Source organism: Berghia stephanieae, chromosome 14 (assembly GCF_034508935.2).
Source record: "Berghia stephanieae isolate SIO BIC M18660-M18661 chromosome 14, UCSD_Bste_1.3, whole genome shotgun sequence".
NCBI lineage: Eukaryota > Metazoa > Mollusca > Gastropoda > Nudibranchia > Aeolidiidae > Berghia > Berghia stephanieae.
Genome location: NC_088373.1, coordinates 7,538,925 through 7,566,075, shown reverse-complemented (window position 1 = coordinate 7,566,075; position 27,151 = coordinate 7,538,925). Strand labels below are relative to the sequence as shown.

The window sequence follows — 27,151 nt, the reverse complement described above, 5'->3', positions numbered from 1 at the left end:
CCAGCAAATTCTTCATCAAATTTCTGCCAAAGAATATGAAATGTGGAGATCGCACAGTTTCAGTTGCAAATTGGATTCAACAGTCTGATGTCATGTCGCCCAGCAACGGCGGCCATCATGGTTCTAACCAAAGAAAATCTGAACTTGTTATTCTTCATGCTGGCTAGAACTTTTCATATGTCTTGTGATCAGAATGTGTAAAAGTCAAAACATGATCAGATTTATGTTTTTTTTTTCCTCTGGATACGCTTTTATGCTCGTGGGAGAAATATTTCATAAGTACGTCCGCTATTGTTCCGATAGTTTAGAGCCAGTTACTAAGTTACCATGTGTCATTACGAGGGAAGTGACGTTATGCCTGTTGAAGCGTATTACTTTTTACGTAATCTAAAGCCAGTTTATTAAGGGAATGTTTTAAAAAATGAAATCATTTTTTTTTTCATATTTTAGTATATTTGGCGTTTTTGTTGTTAGTCTATCAAGATTTTAAGTTGAGGACTGTAAGACAATACAAAATTTCAGAGGAAACCGCTGATTGAAATTTTTGGAAAAGTTTGAGATCCACTGAGATCCCTATCTCCTCCCTGTTTGAGGGTTAACACTTTCCTTACCAACCATTTTCAGAATTTTCCTCAAAATTTCACACACATCCAACATAAAAATATGTTTTTCTTACTCAAATAGAAAAGCAACAAATACATTCTATGCATAATATTTATCAACAAAATTAACTCTACACGTTTTTATAGCTATAATAAAACATTTTTTCTTTAAATTGTAAGATTTACAAACGGAGTCTGAATGATAAAAATGCTGGTTGGATCGTAATGAATGTGACAATTTTCCTATGGTTGGTAAGGAGAGGGTTAAGAGCAATATAATCTGGACACATCACTGCTGTGTAAAGACGAGTAAAGATTGTGGTCTGGTAGTATGACACTCGCCTTCGGACCGGAATGTCCAGGATAGAGTCCTGCTCTGAGTGGCACATAGTTGAGTCCTTGGAAAAGGATCTTCACTCACATTTTCTCACCGCACTTAGGTGTAAAATGAGAACTCCTGGCCGTGATCAGCGTTGTTTCTTTCAGAAAAAAATGTAATATCATCAAACAGGAGTCATGTCTCGTTCTACACGTTAAGTGTTGCTGTTTGTTCGGGACCCCTTGTAAAGCGCTTTGAGCACATTTAGTGGCTATTGCGCTATATAAATGTTATAGTTCTGGTTTGTTTTTTTTTAAATTTCACTCACCTCCGTGTTCAATCAACAACCTCATCAGTTCCATCTTCTGATTCTTGTCAATTTTTCTCTCTTGCAGGGCAGCGGCGTAGTGAAGACAAGTCATTTTCATTTTGGACGCAGTGGTCACCAGATCCCTGGCCACCTGGACTCCAACTTCCTCAAAGACATTTCTGACCAATCGGACGTCACCTGACATCACCATATACATTAAAGGGGTCTTACCCTCGATGTCCTGAGGACAAAGAAATAGGATTGTTACCAAATCAAAAAAGTCAGATCACATCAATCCTGTCGTGCAGTCGTTGCATTGGTTTCCTGTGGAGAAGCGGATTGCTTACAAACTTGCCTGTTACTGTTTCAATATCACGTTAGAGGCATCGTGTTGTTTCCTATATGTTAAGTGTTGCTCTTAGCTAGGGTTATTTTTAAAAGCATTATGAGCATGTATTGCTCTATATAAAAGTTCAAATATTAAGCTACCACGAAATTTAAAAAAATAAAATTATACCCTCCGCCACAACATCATAAGATATCGTCGCCTAGGCATTCCACGGACGAATAAATATAGATAATTCATCAAATAGGAGGTCTGATGTCAACAGAAATCACCCATGTTGTCCAAGTGAGCAAATTGGGGGTTAATATTCTTGCCCAAGGAAAAAACGAAAATGCCTGAAGCGGGGCTTGAACCCAGGACCTTCCCGGTCACAGTGAAATGCCTTAACCACTCTGGCAATTCACCTGCCTAAATAGAAAGCTCACATTAAAAAAAACAAAGAAGATCCCCATAGCCTGCTTTAGACATTGGATTGATTCGTTGACTGATTAACTGATTAATTTATTTAATGTTAGATTAATTGACCAATTGATAATGATGATAATTTTTGGTGTCGAATTGCCACAATTGTAACAAATTGAAAACGAAATGAATATGTTTATGTTGTGTATAGCGCACGCGTGAAAGAAAGAGAGGAAGAGAGAGAGAGAGAGAGAGAGAGAGAGAGAGAGAGAGAGAGAGAGGGAGAGAGAGAGAGAGAGAGGGAGAGAGAGTGAATGAGAGAGAGAGAGAGAAAATAAGTAGGAGTGAAATATTTGTTCAATATTGCAGTTATCATTTAACGTTATAACAAGTGTAACTAAATGACAAATTGCCATATTTATGGACAATAAAGATCTATTATTTATTATTATTATTATTATTATTATTATTATTATTATTATTATTATTATTATTGTTATTATTATTATTATTATTATTATTAGTATTATTATTATTATTATTATTAGTATTGTTATTATGGCACTTGAAACACATTTAGGTTATATTATCAGCGCCAGTAAAAAGGAAGAAAATGTGATGGCAAAAAAATTCTAGAATTACAATTAAAGCACCCAAGAAAAAGTGAGATAATGCGGAATTAGTTAAAACAGGAAACAGATGTAGATTCCAAGAACATCCCAGCAATGTTCTTAGTTTGAGGTCCCCTAAAATTCTCATCCAGACACCAGCACAGGATCCGACTTAGAGGAAAACATTCAAATGTTTACAAAATCTGTTCAAAACACAAAAAATATAACTATCAGTATGCAACAGAGAGATGATTTGCAAAGAAAAAAATATAAAAAACTAGAGGTGCCTAAATAAGTCAATAAAATGGAGAGAAAGATAAAGGGAGTAAATGTGACTCATAAATAAGGGAACAGCAACACAAAACAAACGACGTTTCAGCCTTTGGCCTTTTTCAAGTAAACACGTCGTTTGTTTTGTGTTGTTCCCTTATCTATGAGTCACATTTACTCCCTTTATCTTTTTCTCCAAAAAAAATATCACCTTCCAAAACTAACACGACATTTGACTGTTTTCCCCTCAGCCAATGACTCTGGAAAAGGCCAGGACAAAAAAAAACAACAAGGAATCCAATTTCTAGACAAAGACAGAAAACAATTCAGAAAACAGATATAGGGGTGATAGAAGACACAGTAAGTGACCGCCTGCCCACCATGGGAGGTCAAATTACCCCACCTAGATATTGGAATCATTTCATTTTGATTTACCCTGACATCAAGGGAAGGTGTGTGATTGAGCAAGGTCTCAATCATCTTAATGTTGTCACGTTTAGGAGGTTGGTGTTCTGTCAGAGCCAACATCAGAGGTGTCATATCTGTCAAAGAGATTTTCATCATTATAAATAAACGCAGTTAAGAAGTCAAGATGGCAAAGAGGACGATGAGGATGATGATGTGATAACAATGATGATGATGATGATGATGATGATGATGATGATGATGATGATGATGATGATGATGATGGTGATGATTATGTGATGATGGTGATGATGATGAGGACGATGATAATGATGATGATGATGATGCTGATGATGATGCATTATTATCAATTTTAAAAAAGAAAGAGAAGACAAGCTGGCAAATAGGGCGATGAGGGCGATGATGATGATGATGATGATGATGATGATGATGATGATGATGATGATGATGATGACAATGACAGTGATGGAATGATAACATACGAGATCCTCGTCTCTTTGCATCCACATCAACATTGTGAGAAGTCAGGAGGATTTGTGCAATCTTTACATTCCTACACTCCACGGCCTCGTGTAAGGCTGTCTGGAACACAACACTCTGAAATGGAAAACAGGAGGGTGATTTATATGCATAGGTGCCAGCCAACATCTGGCTTCAGAAAACCTATAAGGTCTTTGAATAAATGAAAGTGAAAAATCCTGCAACTTCGAAATGTACCAATGTGCTAACTCTGTTATCAAATTTAAAGGTTTTGGTGGCTCAAAAACATTTAATTCACTCAATCCTAGAGTGTTTTGCTACTTTTCAAAACTGGAAAAAATGTATTAAAAATGAGCATGTACATAGATAGTTTTATTCAACTACTATTAACATATAAAAACGAAATAACATTAGCTTTGATACTGCGCCTATAACATTGTGTAATAAATAGGCATGGGGTAAAAAGTAACATGGGTAAACTACTGATATAGTCGGTGTTAGGGTTGAGTGAGTTAACCAATTTCACTTACAAAAACAAAAAGCATCATAACAGCAACAAGACGTTTTGTTTTTTTCATAAAAATTTATAAGGGTTTTACAGCATTTGCAACACATTTAGGTCATTTCATTGCCAGTATAAAGGAAGAAGATGGGATAGCAACATTTTCTAGTATTACAATTTAAGCACCTAGGGAAAAAGGAAGACAAAGGGGAATTGGTTCAAATCGGGAACAGATGTAGATTCCAAGAGCACGCTATCAGTGTACTTAGCTTGAAATCATCTAAATGAATGTCTCATCCTGACACAAGCACAGGTCCCAAGTAAGAGGAAAACACTCAAATGTTAACAAATCATTTACATGTAAAACAAAAATAATACAATACATAACAGAGAGATGATTTACAAGACAAAAAAACATCATTTCCCAAAACTCTAACTATACATTTGACAATTTCCCTCCCAGCCAGGGCCAGGACAAAACCAAGTAATCTCATTCCATGACAAAGACATGTTTTTACCGCCTTCAGCTCTTTTGGCTGAAGAAGAGCTTTGAGCCCAAAACAGTCCATATTTGGCATTTTTCTTCTTTTTCGAAGCTGTTTTATTAATAATTTTTGTTCATTAATTTAGAAAGGTTATGCATTTTCTACCAAAAAAAAAAAAAGATGAAGAGTGAGGTTCTTGGTTGTATATTTTTTTACAGTTTTATGCATTTGCATATATGTATATGTATACATTGTCGCCATAGATTCTCAACGTTGTGTTTATACATTTTTATGCATGCCACGTCTCTAAACGAATTTCCATTTTCTTTGGATGAATAAAGTATATATTATTATTATATTATTATTATATTATTATTATTATTATTATTATTATTATTATTATTATTATTATTATTATATTATTATTATAATATTATTATAATTATTATTATTATATTATTATTATTATTATTATTATTATTATTATTATTATTATTATTATTATTATTATTATTATTATTATTATTATTATTATTATTATTATTATTATTATTTATTATATTATTATTATTATTATTATTATTATTATTATCATTATTATTATTATCATTATTATTATTATCATTATTATTATTATTATTATTATTATTATTATTATTTATTATTATTATTATTATTATTATCATTATTATTATTATTATTATTATTATTATTATTATTATTTATATTATTATCATATATCATCATCATCATCATCATCATCATCATCATCATCATCATCATCATCATCATCATCATCATCATCATATTATTATTATTATTATTATTATTATTATTATTATTATTATTATTATTATTATTATCATTATTATTATTATTATTATTATTATTATTATTATTATTATTATTATTATTATTATTATTATTATTATCAATATTATTATTATCATTATTATTATTATTATTATTATTATTATAATATTATTATTATTATTATTATTATTATTATTATTATTATTATTATTATTATTATTATTATTATTATTATTATTATTATTATTATTAGGAGGAGGAATGTTTTGTCTTACCCGCCGATTACAATCACTTTTACACACAATGTTGACATCAGCACCGTTCTCCACCAAGTATCGCACCACCTCTGGTCTCGTCCCATTCACAACAGCAATAAACAGGGCAGTCTGGGGGGGGGGGGGGGGATATAGAAATAGAAAGACAATTTAGATACTTTTAACAGACTGAAAAATTTATTATATAACATTTGAAAGAGAGTCAAGAAAAAACATTGTTTTTGTTTGTTTTTTTGTTTTTATGGATTATAGTACAGATTCAATTTGTAACTCTCTATTCTCATCTTATTGATGGCCATATCTGAAGAAAAGATATTATGTCTATTGTTGTGTTAAATTCAGGTTATCGGTTAAATAGTGAAAAAAACAAAATAAAATAAAATATTAAAATTTCTTCCCGAGTAATGTGCATGAGTTTATAATGATTTCCAAAGTTTTAAATGAATAATAGTTATTGCGAATTACCCTTTGGATAGGAGACTCTATTGCAAAGTGCCAGAAAACAATAAAGAATAAAACTTTCGCAGCAACGATGGGGGCTCGAACCCGCAACCTTACTGGTACGACAAACTCCGTCTGGCTGGGGAAAGAGTGACTCTAGTGGTGGAGAGTTCATACGGTAGAGTCACACTCTCCTCAGCCAGGCAGAGTTGTCGTACCAGTAAGGTCGCGGGTTCAAGCCCCCATCGCCGCCGCGAAAGTTTTATTCTCTGTTGTCTTCTGGATTCTCTATGGTCTTCTGGCACTTTCCTACTCACTTCGTTTCTTGTTATTATCAACATAAATGCCTGCTCCACTCACTTTTCTGAATTAAGGATCAGAGGGAAACCATCAACACTAATCAAAATGGAGCTGTATGACTTAAGTTTTAAGTTTTAACTCTCTTGAGTTCACCCTCATCAAAAATCGAACAAATTTATTCGATTTTCCATGCATATGAACTCGAGAAAGTTATAGAGTATAACAGTGCTTGCAAAGCAATTAGGTCGTTTCATTACTAGTAAAAATGAAGTCGGAATAGTTTTTAAACAGTTTTAATTTACAATTAAAACCATAAGAGAAGAGTAATACAAAGGGTACTGGTACGAATTGGGAGCAGCTAAAGATTCCAAGAGCAAACAATAGGGAATGAGATTAGCGGAAGAGTAGCGTCCCTTGATTGGACGCCACCTTACAGAGAGAACATCAAAATGGTTTTGCGCATGCGTCTCTCTCGTCCTCGCTTTCGGTGAAGTGTCTCACACCGCTTTCACCGGAAGCGAGGACGAGAGACGCATGCGCACAACCAACTTGACAATCTCTCTCTCATAACTTTTCCGCCGGTGATGTCCAATCAAGGGACACTACTCTTCCGCTAATCTCAATCTCTATTAGCTTACTTACTTTGATATCCCCTAAAGTCTTACCCAGACACAAGCACAGGTCCCTACTTAGAGGAACACATTCAAATGCTTACAAATCACGATATTCAAAACAAGAATTATAACAGCAAATAACTAAAATATGGTTTACAAGACAGAAAATATCATCTCCTACAAATTATAACCATACCTTTGACTGTTTCACAGCCAGCCAAGGACTCCAACCTATATCCAGGACAAAACCAATAGAAGACACAGTAAGATAAAGAACTGAACAAGTGTGTATGAAAGGTGCCAGACAAAGCAAGAAAGAAAAATACAAGAAAAAAGACATCCCCAAAAAATCAGTCGACCTTGACTGGGGATCGAACGTCAGACCTTTCAGATTACCAGTGTAATGGTAGCACGTCTGACCAGTAATCAGAAGGTCTGAGGTTCGGTCCCCAGTTAAGGTCGACTGATTTTTTGGGATGGTTTTTTTCTTGTATTTTTCTTTCTTAATTTGTCTGGCTTCTTTCATTATACACACTTGTTCAGTTAATCTTATTGTGTCTTCTATTCCCTTTTATCTGTATTCCAACTTGCTTTCTTGTCTTCGTCTTGGAATGAGATTACTTGGTTTTGGCCTGGCACTGATTTTTTTTTCGTGTACTTTTCTTTCTTGCTTTGTCGGCACCTTTCATAAACACTTGTTCAGTTCTTTATCTTAGACCGGTGCCTGCTCTTTAATTTCTAAATTTGATATTTTCAAAAGACACAGGAATTGCCTCCCTGCCCATTATGGGAGAACAAAAGACCTAGTCCAGGAGCTCTATAACTTAAAATATGTATTTGACGAATAAGGTGATAATCATTATGACATTATTTTTATATGCTCTTCAATAAAATCCCTGGCAGAAAGGCATGGGGCAAACCAAGGAAGTCCTGGATAGGAAATGTGGAGGCAACAACTGGCAAAAAGATAATCAACTGCTCTGTAAAGGGCCTTGATGCGAAGAATGGCGCTCCATGACATTCAACCTCTGTAGGGAGATGGAACTCCTGTAAGGCAAGGTAAAATCCCTAAAATGTTATATTCATATCAGGAAAAGTTTTTAATGAATCTTATTTGTTTCAACCAAAGGGGTCTCAAAGGTCTCCCTACCATGATATATATGTGATATGTTATATTGATTTATTTATTGATAGTGCTCATCAATACTATCTATACCTCCTCACCTGCTGTTGACTGTTGAGGTGATCGACTACCTTGTCAAAATTCTTGTTTTCCTTAAACGTCAGGTAGGCCTCTGGTGGCAAATCACACATGCAGTGTAGAGCTCTGGTGAGACAGAGGAATAATTGGAAAAAGGTTATCCGTGTACCCCTTTGACTGATAATCAGGAGGTCTGAGGTTCAATCCCAAGTTGAGGAAGACTGCTTTTTTTTTTTAAGGGGGGGGGGGAATTGTTTTTTTGTTTTTTTTCGTGTAATTTACTTTTAGCTTTATCTGGCACTGTTTCATACACACGTTTTCACATCTTCAGTCATGAAAATGAATCAAGAAGCAAAGTGACTACAATTCAAATACTTTTCAGTTTAGCAATTTATTTGGCTTAAACTGTATTTGTTTAACTCACTCAACCCTAACACCGACTATATTTATTACAGTTTTCTGAGACAAACTATAGGTGTAGTATCAAAGTTAATGTTTTTAGTTTTTGTATGTTAATGATAGTTGAATAAAATAATCTATGTACATGCTCATTTTAATACATTTTTTTCCAATTTTGAAAAGTAGCAAAAATCTCTAGGATTGAGTGAGTTAAAATGGTTTACACTGTTAAAAAAAACTAAAAAGATTATAAATAAAAACTAAAATATTATTACTCACGTTTCCTCTTGTTCGTCCACACTAAGAGATTCAAACCAACGACGTTTTGATTCTACACTAGAATGACTGGATCCAATACTATTCATAACACTGTCATGCAGAAACTCAACAGACGATGGCTCTTGATTGGTGGACATAAAATTACCAGATGAGCTGTCCATTGGTGACATGGACTCTGGTGCACGTTGGTTTGAAGGAGACATGGCAGAGGAAGATAATCTTGATGATGATGATGATGATGCTCTTCCATGAGCAACTTGTTCACCCACGGGAAGAGATAGATTTAATTGTGTCATTGGAATGTTGTGATTTATCGTGTTTGAGGAAAGAGTAGCTTGGTGACCGTCTTGACGAGAATGACTGACATGTTTTAAATGTTTGGTTGAGGTTGTTCCTGAAGACGTTGTTGAAGGCATCCTGGCTTGTAAAGGAGATTGAGACAATGTTTTATTTACTGGTGCAGTGCCCCTAGATACAAGGGATGTCGATGGATTTAGTTGATGTGGTTGAGGCTGGTATAAATTCTGTTGTGTTTGTTGCTGTCTTTGCTGATGGTGGGGGTGACCGTTGGGAAAAGGTGATGTTGTCAGATTCAATTGTTGTTGCGATGCTTGAATTTGGTGGCCAATATTTCTACTTGCTCCTAAGTTATGTGGTGATGATATATTGATATTCATCATATTCATTTTTGTTGAGTTTAAGCTTTGCTGAAGATGGTTATGCTGCTGCTGCTGTTTTATTTGCTGTTGCTGCTGTTGTTGATATCTGAGATACTCCTGTTGCTGCAGGTACCCAGAAGCCTGTTCTGCAGAGGGCTGGAAGTCGTGAAAGTTTTGCTGGGTGAGCATGCTTTGAGACATTGAATGATCAAACGAACCCCCACCAGCCCCACCAACACCACTAACCCATTCAGAGACCATATTCACTGGCTGACCCTGTCGAACCCTTCTCTTCTTTTTTTTCTGAGCATTTTCTGTTGATGATCTCGTCATTTGTGTTGATGAAGGTGACAGTTTCTGTTGATCCTTTATCAATTGATTCATAGCTTGAGTCTCTGATTGGATTTTAGGATTTTTGTTCAACAACTGATTTGATATCTCACCAGATCCTTCAAGTCCTGGGAAACCGTTCATGTTCTTATCCTTGTAGACTTGTGACTTGACGTCGTATTGTGGAGCACCTTCTACGATATTCAACCTACAATTCAAATCATTGTTAGGAAATAGCCCTACAGGCTTACTTTGATGACTATCAGAATCCCCATGATTCAGGTTGTTTAAATTGCTCTCTATCGACTGCATGGAGGATTGGCTATTTCTGCTAAAACTGATGAATTGCAAATCATTGGGTACATTACTTGTGACATTGGCAGTGACTGGTATGGTAGGGTTAGGTCTATAATTTGACAAAGGTTCAGAAGATTTCACCTTAGTCCCTCTTGTCGACTGATAAACTTGACCCTGCTCTGATTTCTGCTGGTTCAAATCCATCAACAATTTGTACAGTTCATCTCGATGAATATTTGAGGTTGTTGGTGAAAAATTCATGGCATTTTTGGGGAATTTATTATTACAAAGCTGTGAATCATCATCATCATCATCAACCACATCGTTATAGTTGTCGTTTCTACAACTCCAAGCGAGTACATCTACACCACCCACTTCAGTAGGCAACCTGCTGTCCCCGTTTACATTTCCAGGAAATCCCTCAAGCTGTGCCGTGTCCTTCAAATTTTGTGACCTATTTCTCATATTATTACCTTGCGAGACTTTGCCATCATTGGGAGCAAAATTTAAGTACTTTTCCAGACTTGAGCTGTTCATAGCATTATCACTGCCACTGCTCGTTTTACCAGTACTGAGAAGGTATTGAGTAATGTCTAAATCTAAATCACCTGATAAGTGAAGATCATCTATACCAGAAAGATTTTTACTGCTGTTACTGTTAGCACTCAACAAAGTTGAATGACCTCCTTCCAAATTTTGTACTCTACTTTGAGATTGAGGGGTCATCTGAAATTTCCTGAGCAGAGCTTGTTGTTGTTGTTGTTGTTGTAGTTGTTGTTGTTGTAGTTGTTGTAGTTGTTGTTGTTGTCGTCGTTGCAGAAGTATTTCTGGGTTCAGATTATTCTGCACTCCAGTAAACAATCTCTGATTTTCTCCAGACTCATTATTCAGCATGGCACTGTAATCAATATTATTACTGACACTGCCCGCTGTGACTGCAGTGGTCCCAATGGCATTTTGTAATTTAACTTTCTCTTTTATCGCTTCTAACTCCTCATCCAATGTAAAATCTTCGATTATATTATCATCGCTTACAATATTCTTATCACTAGTTACAGTCAACGGATAGTTTTGGTTCAAATGTATTGATGGCGTGGCTTGTAAATTATAATCTTGCTGATAGGTTTTCAATGATCGATTCTCTGATATGACCGGGACCCCCACGCTTCTATTCACACCATTCACACCACAAAAATCGCGACGACCAACACTGACGGTACCATCACCTTTAACCATCTTCATCGCATTAACTTTTTCACTCCCTGGATTGTGATTCCTGAGTCGTTTGGATGTTTTATTTTTACTCATAGACAACTTGAGCTGGTGTTGAGTGAAGGGATCCAAGTCTGACTGTTGTTGTTGTTGTTGTTGTTGTTGTTGTCTTGAAATCGAAAATTGATTTTGTTCAACCGCACCATAAAAAGACAGGTCGTCAATGATCTGATTTTGTCCTATAACATTGTTCGATATTTGGAAAAGTCCTTGGTGATTTGAAATAAATCTTTGTTGAGATGGGAGCACTGCGTTGTTGTTGTTGTTGTGGTAGTGTTGTTGGTCAACAGTTGCAAGGCCGAGGTTCTGGTTTGGGAATGGGGAAGGGGAAGGAAGGGATCTGGGTTGGATCAATTGTTGGGTAGATGACGACAACTGTGGATTTTGTTGTTTTAGTTGCGGTAGTTGTTGAGGCGACACAGTTTGGTTAGAACAATGTTGCTGAATAAGCTGTTGTTGTTGTTGTTGTTGTTGTTGTTGTTGTTGTGTTTGATATGACAACATGGGGCTCAAAACAGGAGAAGTGATTGTGTGATGATTTCCTATGAATTGGTGTTGAGAATGACGATTAGGAAAATGACTGGCTTGGGTGGATATTATCTGCTGACGTTGATGCTGCTGATGTGGAAATAGCTCATGATTTGGTTCTGGTTCTGGCAACGTCACTAATCGTTGATTTTGATGGAATGGGCTGTCTACTTCCACATCTGTAAGGAGATGAGATGATCATAATCAACAAGGCCTGCTGCTGCTGCTGCTGCTGCTGCTACTCCTACTGCTACTACTACTACTACTACTACTACTACTACTACTACTACTACTACTACTACTACTACTACTACTACTACTACTATATCCACTATACATACTACTACTACTAACTACTACTACTACTATACTACTACTACTACTACTACACTACTACTACTATATCTACTACTACTACACTACTACTATACTACTACTACTACTACTACTACTACTACATATCTACAAATACTACTACTACTACTACTACTACTACTACTACACTACTACTACTACTACTACACTACACTACTACTACTACTACTACTACTACCTACACTACTACTACTACTACTACTACTACACTACTACTACTACTACTCTACTATCTACTATCACTAACTACTACTACATACTACTTACTACTACTACTCACTACTACTATACTACTACTACTACCATACTACTACTACTACTACTAATCCACTACTACTACTACTACTACTACTACTACTACTACTACACTACTACTACTACTACTACTACTACTACTACTACTACTACTACTACTACTACTACTACTACTACTACTACTACTACTAACTACTACTACTACATACTACTACGACTACTACTACTACCACTACCACTACTACTACTACGACTACTACTACTACTACTACTACCACTACTACGACTACTACTACTACCACTACTACGACTACTACGACTATTACGACTACTACTACTACTACTACTACTACTACTACTACTACTACTACTACTACTACTACTACTAACTACTACGACTACTACTACTACTACTACTATACTACTACTACTACTACTACTACTACTATACTACTACTACTACTATACTACTACTACTAAACTACTACTACTAACTACTACTACTACTACTACTACTACTACTACTACTACTATACTACTACTACTACTACTACTACTACTACGACTACTACTATACACTACTACTACTACTACTACTACTACACTACTACTACTACTACTACTACTACTACCACTACTACTACTACCACTACTACTACTACTACGACTACTACTACTATATCCACTACTACTACTACGACTACTACTACTATATCCACGACTACTACTACTACTACTACTACTACTACTACTACTACTACTACTACTACTACGACTACTACTACTATATCCACTATACTACTACGACTACTACTTCTACTATATCCACTACTACTACTACGACTACTACTACTACTACTACTACCACTACTACTATGACTACTACTACTATATCCACTACTACTACTACGACTACTACTACTATATCCACGACTACTACTACTACTACTACTACTACTACTACTATATCCACGACTACTACTACTACTACTACTACTACTACTACTACTACTACTACTACTACTACTACTACTACTACTACTACTACTACTACTACTACTACTACGACTACTACTACTATATCCACTATACTACTACGACTACTACTTCTACTATATCCACTACTACTACTACGACTACTACTACTACTACTACTACCACTACTACTACTACGACTACTACTACTACTACTACCACTACTACTACCACGACTACTACTACTACTACTACTACTACTACTACGACTACTACTACTATATCCACTACTACTACTACCACTACTACTGCTACGACTACTACTACTATATCCACTACTACTACTACAACTACTACTACTATATCCACTACTACTACTACGACTACTACTACTATATCCACTACTACTACTACAACTACTACTAAATCGCCAAATGGCGATTCACAAGGCAAAGGTAAAATTAAGGACCGAGTATTACGACCTAGCAGATTTTTTAAATATTCATTTGAGTCAACAGGTGAAAGAATTATCCTTACTATAAGAAAGGTTGGCAAGTTGCTCATAGATCAATCTGTACAAAATAGTTTTATAAATTTTAGATTTGCTAGTAATTATGTGCTCGTTGGTGAAAATCAAACAATGGCTGTACGAATATTGTTAAAACCCAACCCTATTCTTTTGAAAAGAAAAGATTGCTTTATAAAATTAAGAAAAGATATGTTGTAACACTTATTTTTTAAATAATTCTTGCAATTCATGTTTTTAAAACCAATTTCCTTATGAATAAAGTTTTATTATTTATTTATTTATTTATTTATTTAATTATTTAAATCATATTTACCTTGACTAATGGCCTCTTCGACAACACTGGGAATACTGGCACTTAGACCTGATGTGCCAGGTTTTTTGTTGTCGCTTCCTGTAGCAAGAAAAACACCAAAATAACTAAAGCATTTATATAGTGCAATATTCACTAAACGTGGTCAAAGCGATTTACAAAAGGTCCCTCCCTAGCCAACACAACACTTAATATGTAGGATGAGACATGACACCTGCTAGGCGATATCACTACAATTTTTTCCGACAGAGACAACACTGTTAATGGCCAGGTACTCATTTTACACCTGAGTAAGGTGAGAGGATGTGAGAAAAAAGGCCTTTTCAAAAATTACGATTGTGATTGGATAGCTGGATCTGTTCGACCTGGCAGAAAGTACTTTGTGTCCTACCCCAAAGGATAGCATTTATAATTTATATTTATAATGATAATAATAATAATAATAATAATAATAATAATATAATAATAATATAATATAATAATAAAAAAACAGAGCAATTAATAGCACAAGACACTAAACTCAAAGCACTTTACAAGAGTCCCTGCAAACCACTCAATGGGCGAGAGTCCCCGACTGTCACATGTCAGAAGACCGAACAGCAGACTACAGAATCTTACACTGCCCTGGTACGAGATTGGTGGGAGATTTCGAAGCTGTCCTCAACTGCGGTGGCAAATTTAACGATGACTGAGACTTCCATAATGGAGAGATGTAGCCATACGCTACTACTACTAAATACTAACTGACTGACTACTCAGTAGGGATACCATACTACTACTACTACTACTACTACTACTACTACTACTACTACTACTACTACTACTACTACTACTACTACAAGATGTCCCTAGTCAAAAGCAACATTTAACATGTAAGGTGAGACATGATGCCTGTGAGGCTATATTACAATTTTTGAGGACACAGACAACACTGTTAATGGCCATGGACTCAACCCTGCACTGCTATGAGTGGGTCTCGAACCAAAGACCTTCTGATCCGAAGGTGAGAGTCATACCACTAGACAACAAAGCCACACATGGTTTAACCTCAACATAAAACCATTTTGTGGTGATGGGTTACATAAATTATTATTATTATTATTATTATTATTATTATTATTATTATTATTATTATTATTATTATATTATTATTATTATTATATTATATTATTTATTATTATTATTATTATTATTATTATTATTATTATTATTATTATTATTATTATTATTATTATTATTATTATTATTATTATTATTATTATTATATATTATCATTATTATTATTATTATTATTATTATTATTATTATTATTTTATTATTATTATTATTATTATTATTATTATTATTAATATTATTAACGTCACTATATATACCTGTAATGAGGATGTATATGACAGATGCAAAGTACAACCAGTCAGTAAACGAATAACGAAACAGAGATGGAAACTGTTCGGACACGTGCTCCAACAAGATAAAAATATTCCAGCACAAACCTCAATGGATGATTACTTCGAACAAGGAGTCAAATACAGAGGGCGTACACCAATATCACTTCCAAAATATCAAATATATTAAGAAATAACAACCAAAGAACTGATTTCAACAGCAGAAGGAAACATCCAATTGCCTCAGCACCTTAACACACAAGATGCCATTCAAAAGCTAAAAACACTTGCACTGGATAGATATTTATGGAAACAAATTACTAACTGGATACTAGAAACAGACTGACGCACTCGAAGTAACACACACATTCACGGCAAGTGTCCACGGAGACAGCTGCAATCATATTCATTCATTCATAGGGGGCAGTGTGGCTCAGCGGTACGGTCTTTGCTTCGTACCTGAAAGGTACCGAGTTCGATCACCCACCACCATGCTGTGTGGCCTTGAGCATATAAATCACCTCGCCCTAGCTCAATTTGTGGTGCTGCACTGCGGCTGATGCCTGGGTTATTCCAGTCTACCCTTGCCCAAGAGACAAATTTGCCCTATGGGATAAATAAAGGGAATTTTTTTTATATACCTGTGCCATCGGTGTTGACATTAGATGTTGGTACAGTCTTTGGCAGAATCCGACGTAGAGCACCTGTTGAAGATGGAAACTTGCTTGGCTTGTTTCGACTGGAGCCCCCTCTATCTCGAAGACCTGTATTGGGAGCAACTGATCCTGTGAGGGAATTAGGATCCTGAGGCCAGAATAAAAGTAACAGACACGATATTATTATTAGAAATTATTAAATTCTATCAAATAAATCAGTCATGGGGGGGCGAAGTGGCCGAAAGGTTAAGGCATTGCACTGTGATCCATATGACCCGGGTTCGAGTCCCGCTTCAGGCACTTCCGTTTTTTTTCCTTGAGCAAGATTATTAACCCCCAATTTGCTCACTCGGACAGTATGGGTGATTCCTGTTGACATCAGACATCTTGTTTGATGAGTTATCTATATTCCTCCGTGGAATGCCTAGGCGACGATATCTTATGATATCGTGGCGCAAAAGGCATAATTTAAAAAATTTTTTTAATAAATCAGTCAGGGGGTCCCAATAGCTCAGTTGGTAGAGTACTCGCTTCACACGCAAAGGGACAGAGAATGATCCTGGGTGAAGTGGAGTTGTTGTTTTTTCTGATCTCCTTGTCCGCCCAGCAGTGACTGGGTACCAGGGTCTATTTGATTTAGTGGGAGGTACTTTGTGATAGGTTAGTGTCCTCTCCAGAGGGTAGCAAGCAATTGTTATTGCCTATTTCATGCAAAAGAAACTGGGATACACTCTGGCTCCATGGCTTAGTAGTTCCAAAGCCCTTCTTCAATTATCTTCACAACATTGATTTCTTACATTTTTTTTATAAATGTTAATATTGAGTTTTTATAGAGCGCAATATCCACTAAACACACTCAAAGTGCTTCACAAAGGGTCTCTGATCAACAGCAACACGTAACATGTAGAGACATGACGTCTCTTAGGAGATATTATATTTTTTTCCTGATAGGGACAACGCTGTTAACGGCCAGGTACTCATTTTACAACTCGAGTACGGTGACAGAATGTGAGTAAAGAGCCTTTTCCAAAAAATCAACTATGCGCAAAGCAAGGCTCGAACCCAGGACCTTCCGATCTGAAAGTGAGTGTCATACCACTAGACCACATAGCCGCATAATATATATTTCTTGGAATACAAAAAAAAGTACTATCGCCCTAACAGGCGTAATTTTCATCCCACATGTAATAAATTGCTGTTGCTTTGAGCACGTAAAGTTGATATTGCACTATATAAATAATTGAATCTTTACTTATCTTGTTTTGTTTGTTTTGTTTTTTTCAAATCATACTCACATAATTTCCATCCCAGTCCTCTTCAAGGTCCACGACATGCAAGACAGTTCCAGAGGAATCTCTTTCCAATTTTGTTTCTGTCCGCGTCGCTTTAACTTCATCAATTTGAGACGGGGATTTCAATTCCCCTATCTTTGCTTTCGGTTGATCACAATCACCAGAAATACGAGGGCTTGGAATCTTTTCACTCTGATTAACATGCGATACAATATTTTCATATTTTTCCTTATTAGCAGTGGATGATGAAATAATTTCAGCTATAGCATCAAGGTCTTTGTCGACATCCGGTGGAACACATGCAGCTACTCCATCATTCGCCTTCATTAAATGAGGGCTACCAGTCTTACTGATTACGTCACAATCTTCGCTTAACTTATTTTTCCTTCCCTTATTATGAGTAAGAGTAATACTTTCCTTTGCAGAAGAGTTCTCAGATTCAATTAATGCCGTTCCCTCTTCTTTCCTAAAACTGTTTTTTTCTTCCACCTTATCTTCAACATCACAACTACCAACAGCGTTCGAATGCGTTGGTTTTCCCCCTATCAGTTCATTGTAATCTTCGTCATTAATACTCAAATGTTCAAATTCTGAAGACGGTGCATCCACTTTATTACATACAATATCCTTCAAGCCCCTTGTAATTATTTCTGCCACATCAGCAGCATCTGCCGAATGCAGCCCATCCATTGCATCTGTCGAATGTAACTCTCCCATTTCTAGTGGACAACTGTCATTACTCATCATTGAAACATCGTCTCCTTTGTTTGACATTGGCTGGTCTAAAGAAGTCATGGGCTCCGAGTTAACCAATGGTGGTAGGGAGTCCATGGTTCTGAGGCTGGGATAGAAGGGGAAAATAAATCTGAATGTAAATGAATGAGGTGATGGTTTAAAATATCACAAATGCTTCTACAGTATGAAACTTTAAAAGTAACAAAAAGATCAATATATGTAAATACGCACATCTAAAAAAAAAAACACATCTCCATTTCCATCCCCCCCAAACAGAATAATCATAAGTATTGAATTGTAAGCTTCAATTTATGAGACGAAGACAGATACTGTGGATGTTTCGGGTTTCCCCTTTATCAACAAAACAGGATGGTTGAATCACTACAGATGAATGAGGTACTCTGTTTCATCCTGTTTTGTTAAAAAAGGGGAAACCTGAAATGTCCACAGTATCTGTCTTCGTCTCATAAATTGAAGCTTACAATTCAATACTTATCATTATTTGTTCCTTCGAGCTCTAAGCAGCAACATTTTCATATTCCCATCCCTAGCATTGCTCAACATTCAATGTCCATTACAATGCTTTTCAGTTTTTACCCCAGCAACCTTATTGAACCAAATACTCTTCAACAGTCACTTCCTTCCTAATGACGCATGGTAACCTAGTAACACTGGCTCTAAACTATCGGAACAATGGCAGACGCCCGTATGAAATATTTCTCCGGCGAGCATAAAAGCATATCCAGAGGGAAAAACCCATAAATTTGATCTTGTTTTGACTTTTACACATTCTGATCACAAGGCATATGAAAAGTTCTAGCCAGCATGAAGAATAAAAAGTAATGATTTTCTTTGTTTAGAACCAAGATGGCCGCCATTGCCGGGCGGCGTGACATCAGACTACTGAATCCAATTACCACCTAAAAATGAATACAGATTTCAAAGTGCTCTTTCTGAACTAGTAGTTTTCAAACAATATCCATAACTGCCTCTAGCTTGGTATTCGGTCACACCCAAATTAAACTGCATAATGTGAGAATTAAATTGCAGTATGTGTGTAAAAATTAGTAGCATTTCAAAGCCATAGTTTATCCCAGTTTCCATAGCATTGAACGGAGAGTAGCAATTGCTTGCTACACTTTTTATGGTATACTAGTCTATCACCTTTCCACCAGACCAAACAGGCCTAGCTATCCAATCTCTGCTGGGCGGGAAAATGAAAATGTTTGACTCGCCCTAGATTGATACCAATCCCTATGTGTGTAGTGAAGTGAGAGCTCTTCAAATTGACCTTTGACACACATGTAAAGTGTGTAAAGTGCCTCATTAATCACCCAGCCTCAGACTACATTGGCAGTTGTCTGATTTTGCTACATAAAGAAAAGCACACGAAGCCACAGCAGATAATGCAATTTAAAAAAATATATATATTAATTTCCCAGAGCAATTATATAACACAGTCTCCACTAAATGTGTTCACAACGCTTTATAAGGAGTCCCAAGTCAACAGAAACACTTAACAGGTATTATCTTGAAAGAAGACGTTATTTTATAAACAAAACAAAAGCATTAACAATGAAAGAGATAAGTTGGTGTTAATAATAAATCACTAGATTCATGTAGGAATGGGTACTGATCAATAATCCCAAGACTTGGGCTCTGCAATGCATCTTACTTTGAGTAAAGCACTATCTCCACATTAACCCTTTCCTTACCAGCCAGTTTCAGAATTTTCCCCAAAATTTCACATCCACCCAACACAAAAATAGTTTTTTCTTACTCAAGCAGTAAAACAATAAATACATTCTATGCATAATATTGATCAGAAAAATGAACTCTACAAACACAATGTCACGTTTTTATAACTATAATAAAACATTTGTCTTTAAATTTAAATTGTGTGATTTACAAGTGAAATCTGAATGATAAAAGTGCTGGTTGGGGTCATAACGAATGCAACGATTTTTCCTTTGGTTGGTAAGGAGAGGGTTAATAAACTAAATCAAGTGTAAATAATTACCTGGTTATAAATAGTGACGGATAACATAATGATGCCAGTACAAAAATAGTGTCTATGAAATGAAGGTTTTGTTCCTTATAATGTACTGCTATACTATTTCCTACCCATCAATGTTTTTGTTTATTCATCTTAACAACGCCACTACCACATTACTCATTCGTCTTTAGTGTTTCATTCATCCTGTTTTGTTGATAAAGGGGAAACCCAAAACGTCCTTTTTATCTGTTTTCGTATATTAAATTGAAGCTTACATTCAATTTCACATTGTTATTTATTGCTAGATTACAGGGCAGTGAACAAAAAAAATGTTTATGGGTCACATGTCACTGGCAATGAGAATTTACTACCAACCATTACCAGTAAACAAAGTTACACAACTGCAGTAACAGCAAAAGAAAACAAAAGAGATATTGTGAACAAAGCATGATCAATGATATGCGTCAACACTTCATCAAAACATAGTCTGTTGGCCAGGTAATGATAGAGTAATTTTGATGCCCAAATGACCAATTGTGGGCACTCATGGTAAGTCCAAAGTGAGATGCGTGAAATACTTGGGGAATTAAGCCAAAGTAGTCACAGCAAATTTGTAATTTGAATGTGGGCGAACATCGACTTTCAATTCAACTTGGCTCATTATTGTCTACTCATTCTTGTTTCAAAATCCCAGGATGAAAATAATCTGAAGACACGAGCTGAGAAAACAGAAGTGTCTCACAAGGAGTAACGTCAACAGAAAGTGATACAAAAAAAAGTGCAGCTAGAAAAATTGAGAATCATGTTTACCTTGATATCTACCTAATATTTGTATCAGGCAACACAATTAAAGTCAACTATGAAATTTTTCTTCAATTTCAAAAACAATTTTACACAATATCTATGAATTTGTGACGGATTTTACAGCCACATTCGAGTTCAGTATACCCTAGGTGCAAATACTTGCAAGTCTGACAACCAAATATAATTATGGGCTTGAATTTAACATTGCTGTGTGTAGTGCTCAATATTGTGTGTTGGTCTGAGAGTATTACTCTACAACTACAACACAATAAAGCCCATAACTTGGGTAATAAGACCTGAAAACAAGTACACACTGAATATACCTAATAATAACATAAGAAGTTAACGATATTTTTAAAATTTCAAATAAATCCACTACTATCAAGGAGATGATATTAATATGAAATTTGTTGACATGACACCTGTAACAAGGTGAAATATTATCAGGAACAGAACATGCACGACGCATATAATCAAACTAAAACACACACCCAAACCATTTGACATTTAAAAACTTCGTCTACCTAGACCTAGGCTAATACAGGTAAAAGCTATAATTCCACGAATTATGAAATACAAAACTCCTACTGACTATTGAGAAACAAACAACAGCAACAGCAAACCCTATTCAGACGATACAATTTCAAATATTGGTTAAAACAATGATTATAAAAACATTTTGTATTATATTCTTTGGTTACAGTTCTGAGTGAGACAAAGTGTGAGAGATGCCTTGATATTGAGAGAGTGGGAGTGGTGATGAATGAGTGAGAGGCGTGAAATTCAGATTTCCAAATCACAAACTGAAACGGAAAACTCACACCTTCGAGTTTTACTTCCTTTTAGATTCCCTTGATCCAAATGTAAGCGAGTCAAATAAATGTGATCTGGAAAAATGTTTATCTCAAAAATTGCAACTACGGTTCCAGTTGCTGTCAGAATCCATCTTGGTTTGTGGGTGAGGAATGCGAATATGTAGCAGACGTGTTTGTGAGCAACAACACGACCAACAACTACCTTGATGTTATTGGTCTATTTTTAGACATGAACTCTAAAATTAGAAACGACACGACGTGACGGCAGAGAAGGTTAGCATGACAGAACGAGGCACAAGCGACGTATGCGTCGGTTAAACACAATGCTACACTTGAATTGTGATTTCGAAAGCCATAAATTAAATTCGTGACTACTTATCGAGCACGATAGTGTCGATACAATCTTTCGATATTTGCCATCAATTTGTCTCCGTTTCCCCATAGAAAGAGGAGCTACGACAGCGTTAGCTCTCCTCTTTCTAGGGTTTCCCCTAACCCACACACCGGAGGACTCCGACGACCCGGCACTGCCGCCCTCCGGATAAAGACGTCGGGCACGGACAAAATACTAAGAATAAAGAGAAGAGCCGCTAGGCCTATCATACCAAGCTCGGAAAAAAAAACGGCAGAGGACGTCGGGTGCTTGGTATGGATAAGTCTAGCGGCTCTTCTCTTTATTATTAGTAATTTGTCCGTGCCCGACGTCTTATTCCAGAAGACGGCAGTGCTGGGACCGTCGGAGTCTCTCTCCGGTGTGGATTATAGCCCTAAATCACCCGACTCATTGCTTATTGCATAGGTATGCGATAAGGTGAGGAGTGTAAGGGGATTGGTTTTTGTTTTGTTTTTAAACCCATAGGCCTAAATATGACGAAGAAATTGTCCAAATGTTACAAAGCAAGCAGTGTTGATACCTTAGTTAAATTTGTCACAACTACAGAAGTAATAAACAAAAATGAATATAACAGCTTTAAAAAAAAAAAAAGAACAATATACCAAATACGGACGTTTCGGGCCCAAACCCCTTCTTCAGCCAACAATAAAAACATAAATACATTACTAAAAAATCAGATCGATGACAGAGAAATAACAAAGAAATAAAACGAAGAATTGCAATAGCTAAATATAGTTTTATTAAAATGAGTCTAATTTTTTAAAACTACAATCTCTCAATGACAACAAAATATAGGGTTTTGAAGGCCTGTGTATGGTTAGAAGGATGTTAAGACTCTCATGGGCAGAGAAGAAAACTAATGAAGAAGTATTAGAGCAAGCTGAAACTAAAAGGTTATTAATTCGTACAATAAGAAAAAGACAAATGCAATTTTTAGGGCACCTAAATCGGCATAGATGTATTGAATATCTTGCTCTCACAGGAAAGATAGAAGGTAAAAAGAGTAAAGGTAGACCAAGAAAAACATATTTGAATAGTTTGAACAGCTGGGTGACAACGAAAGAGAAGGGTAATATTAGTTTTCTGAGGTTATCTGATCAGAGAGATGAATGGCGTACCATGATCACCGATGTCTGGCACAGACTTGGTACTTGAAGAAGAAGAAGATTCATGATGAGAGAGTGATGGCTGGGATTAATTCGTTTATGCATAATTTTAAAATGTCGGCTTTAATCGGATCTAACTCACAGCTTTGACTTCACCCTTGCTGACTTCAACAAACTGCGAAAGACCGCACATGAAAACAGTTCAAAATTTGTATCTAAAGTATACGTTTCCAATTTATTATTTCTAATCTATTAATTTTTTTCTTTGAAATATTGGCCAAAACAGGTGGAAAAAGGGGGGGGGGTGTAATCTTTGAAAATGTTAGATGGAAAATGTTTTTGATTTTCTTTACCTAGAAATTCATTTGAAAAAAACTCCTTTGGTGATTTCACAGTCGAAAATTTCTTATTATAATATCGTCGTTTAGTCAATTTCTTTATATGGTATAAATTGTGTTTTTTTTTTTTTTTTTTTTTTTTTTTTTTTTTTTTTTTTTTTTTTTTTTTTTTTTTTTTTTTTTTTTTTTTTTTTTTTTTGGGGGGGGGGGGGGGTTCATCTATTAAATAATTTTCTCTATCAGCTGATAGTTAGTTGAGCTTTATGCCATTTTCGTTCCGATTGTCTCCTTTGTTGTTTTGCTTTTTTCATGTCTGTGTAATACCATGGAGCCTGAGTTCGCAATATGATTCAATAGTCTGATGTCACGTCCGCCCAACAACGAGCAGCTTCGTTCTAAACAAAGAAAATCGGTACTTTTTATTCTTCATGCTGGCTAGAACTGTTTCACATGTCATGTGATCAGAATGTATAAAAGCCAAAACATGATCAGATTTATAATGTTTTTCTCCTCTGGAAACACATGATTTACGCTCGTCGGAGAAGTATTTCACAAGGGCGTCTGCCATTGTTCCAACAGTTTAGAACCAGTTACTAAGTTACTATGCGCCATTATGAGGGAAGTGACGTCACGACTGTCGAAGCCTGTTAGGGGCACGTTGGTTCACGATGTGGAGTATTGCGTCGTTGAGTATGTCGGAGTCAATGGTGTGATGTTTCTTTATTGAAAGATTTAGTAGTTCCATGTCGATGTTCCTTAAAATGTGACCCATCGTCTCAAAACGGTATTATGTCGGAACGAACCAAATGCTTAAAAGCCGATTTAAATGTTAAACTGGTCAAAGATATAAATTGTTGGCATTAGCACCCTAAAATATGGTATCCATTCTCCTCAATAAAACATAAAAACTCAACACAAGTCTGATATATCTGGCTACAAATTCAATTTTCAACATCTTAACCACCCCGACTTAATACCGTTTTGAGGCAAAGGGTCACAAATGACACGAAGTAATCTGTTTCTTTACAGCGCGGTTGTTACGATGATGGAGCAGAATAAAAGATGGTGATCAGACACTTACTGTCGTAGTGATATTGTTGACAGAAGATAAAAATTGGAATCCTTCATCTGGAATGACATGGTCGATGGTGTGGCCATGGTTATTCGTTGGTCCTGTGCACTGTCACGTACTGAACTAAATTACAATCTGTTAACAAGTCACGGAAAGTTTTTGATTCAATTTTGTTTCCATTCAAATCAATGTTAAAATCACCAACGTAAATGTGACCCTTCGCCTCAAAACGGTATTAAGTCGGGATGGTAAAGATGTTGAAAATTGAATTTATAGCCAGAAATATTAGACTTGTGTTGAGTTTGTATGTTTTATTGAGGAGAATGAATACCAGATTTTAGGGTGCTAATGCCAAGAATTTATATTTTTGACCAGTTTAACATTTAATTTGGCTTTTAAGCATATGGTTCGTTCCGACATAATACCGTTTTGAGACGATGGGTCACAAATGTTGTTTTTGTTATTAATTGACTGGTTAAAAATAAAATCTCTAAAATCGTTACATGACAAATTTTGTTCTTTTCACTCTGCGGAGGTCTGTAAATTCAATGAAATATAATTTGTTAAACATTTCGAAGACGGATTAAAAATCAAACATATTCAAAAGAGTCGAATAATTAAACACGACACCGTCACAAGATTTACCTTGATATAAAAATCAACATTGAAGCATAAGAATTCAAAGTAAAAATCGAATAGAAAGACATAGGTAAATAAGATGTTCTGCCGCCGAGGCGTGTTACATAATATACTGTAATACTTTGCTCTTAGACCAAAGCATGACTCCTACGGATCGGAAGGTCCACGGTTCGAGACCCGCTCTAAGCGGCTCATAGGTCACATTCTGTCACCATAGGTGCAAAATGAATAACCTGGCCATTAATAACAGCGTTGTCTCTGTCGGAAAAATTGTATTATCGCCTAACAGACGTCTTGTTCGTCCGACATGTTAAGTGTTGCTGTTGGCTAAAGACCTTTTGTAAAGAGCTTTCACCACATTTTGTGGGTATTGCGTTCAATGCTCTAGTTTTTTGTTTGTTTTTTTTTTCTAAAAGCAATGGAAGGAGAAGAAGTGGATTGTCGCGGTGGTTGTGATGGTGGTGGAGGTGGTAGAGGAGGAGGTGGTGGAGATAGAAGAGGATGTTGATGATGATGATGATGATGATGATGATGATGATGATGATGATGATGATGATAATGATGATGATGAAGATAAGGAGGAGGAAGAGGAGGAGGTAGAAGTGGTGATGCTGGTGAATTTTGAGTTGTGATGCATTCGACAAATAATCTTTGGGCAACCCCCTTCCCCCCCCCCCCCCTCAACCCCTCCTGGGGGAAATTTGTCACTGTGTTTTCCTGATAAAGCAGTTCGCAAGGTATAATTCCCACCAAAATGCTTTCTTTGTCATATGTGACCCATCGTCTCAAAACGGTATTATGTCAGAACGAACCAAATGCTTAAAAGCCGAATTTAAACGTTAAACTGGTGAAAAATATAAATTGTTGGCATTAGCACCCTAAAATATGGTGTCCATTCTCCTCAATACAACATACAAACTCAACACAAGTCTGAAATTTCTGGCTATAAATTCAATTTTCAACATCTTAACTATCCCTACTTAATACCATTTTGAGGTGAAGGGTCACAAATTTGAAATTGAATGTAAGATTCAATTAAAAAAACAAAAACATATGTGGACGTTTTAAGTTTCCCCTTTAACAACCAAAAACACGATGAATGAAACACTACAGACGAATGAGAGCATTGAACTCCAGCAATATAAAAATAAACGAGGAGATAAATAGATAGATGGTCACATTCTAGAAAGAACCAAAACCAAATAAAAATAAAAAACAATCAAAGTTAAAAACAATTCAAAACAAAATTACTAAAAAAAAAAGAAAGAAAAAAGACAGACTAAACACACACACAAATTATTTGTGTTAAATGAA

The 27,151-nt window shown here is 35.8% G+C and overlaps 1 protein-coding gene across 2 annotated transcripts in view; it reads right to left on the bottom strand.

Moving 5' to 3' along the window:
* The window catches only part of LOC144959600 (uncharacterized), a 28,860-nt gene extending 6,334 nt beyond the window's left edge, over positions 1-22,526 (bottom strand). Inside the window, exons 1-10 of one of the 2 annotated variants that reach the window (XM_078892224.1) lie at positions 22,295-22,526; positions 17,942-18,779; positions 16,632-16,794; positions 14,609-14,686; positions 9,076-12,340; positions 8,421-8,523; positions 5,842-5,952; positions 3,769-3,883; positions 3,296-3,402; positions 1,250-1,472 (exon numbers count right to left, since the gene is read on the bottom strand). In XM_078892224.1, the coding sequence (XP_078748350.1) occupies positions 1,250-1,472; positions 3,296-3,402; positions 3,769-3,883; positions 5,842-5,952; positions 8,421-8,523; positions 9,076-12,340; positions 14,609-14,686; positions 16,632-16,794; positions 17,942-18,769 (4,993 nt within the window). In that variant the 5' untranslated portion in view covers positions 18,770-18,779; positions 22,295-22,526. Of the gene's footprint in view, positions 1-1,249; positions 1,473-3,295; positions 3,403-3,768; positions 3,884-5,841; positions 5,953-8,420; positions 8,524-9,075; positions 12,341-14,608; positions 14,687-16,631; positions 16,795-17,941; positions 18,780-20,693; positions 22,250-22,294 lie in introns of those variants that run through there. The other variant, XM_078892225.1, reaches the window with a different exon arrangement.
* Between the last annotated feature and the right edge of the window lie 4,625 nt (positions 22,527-27,151).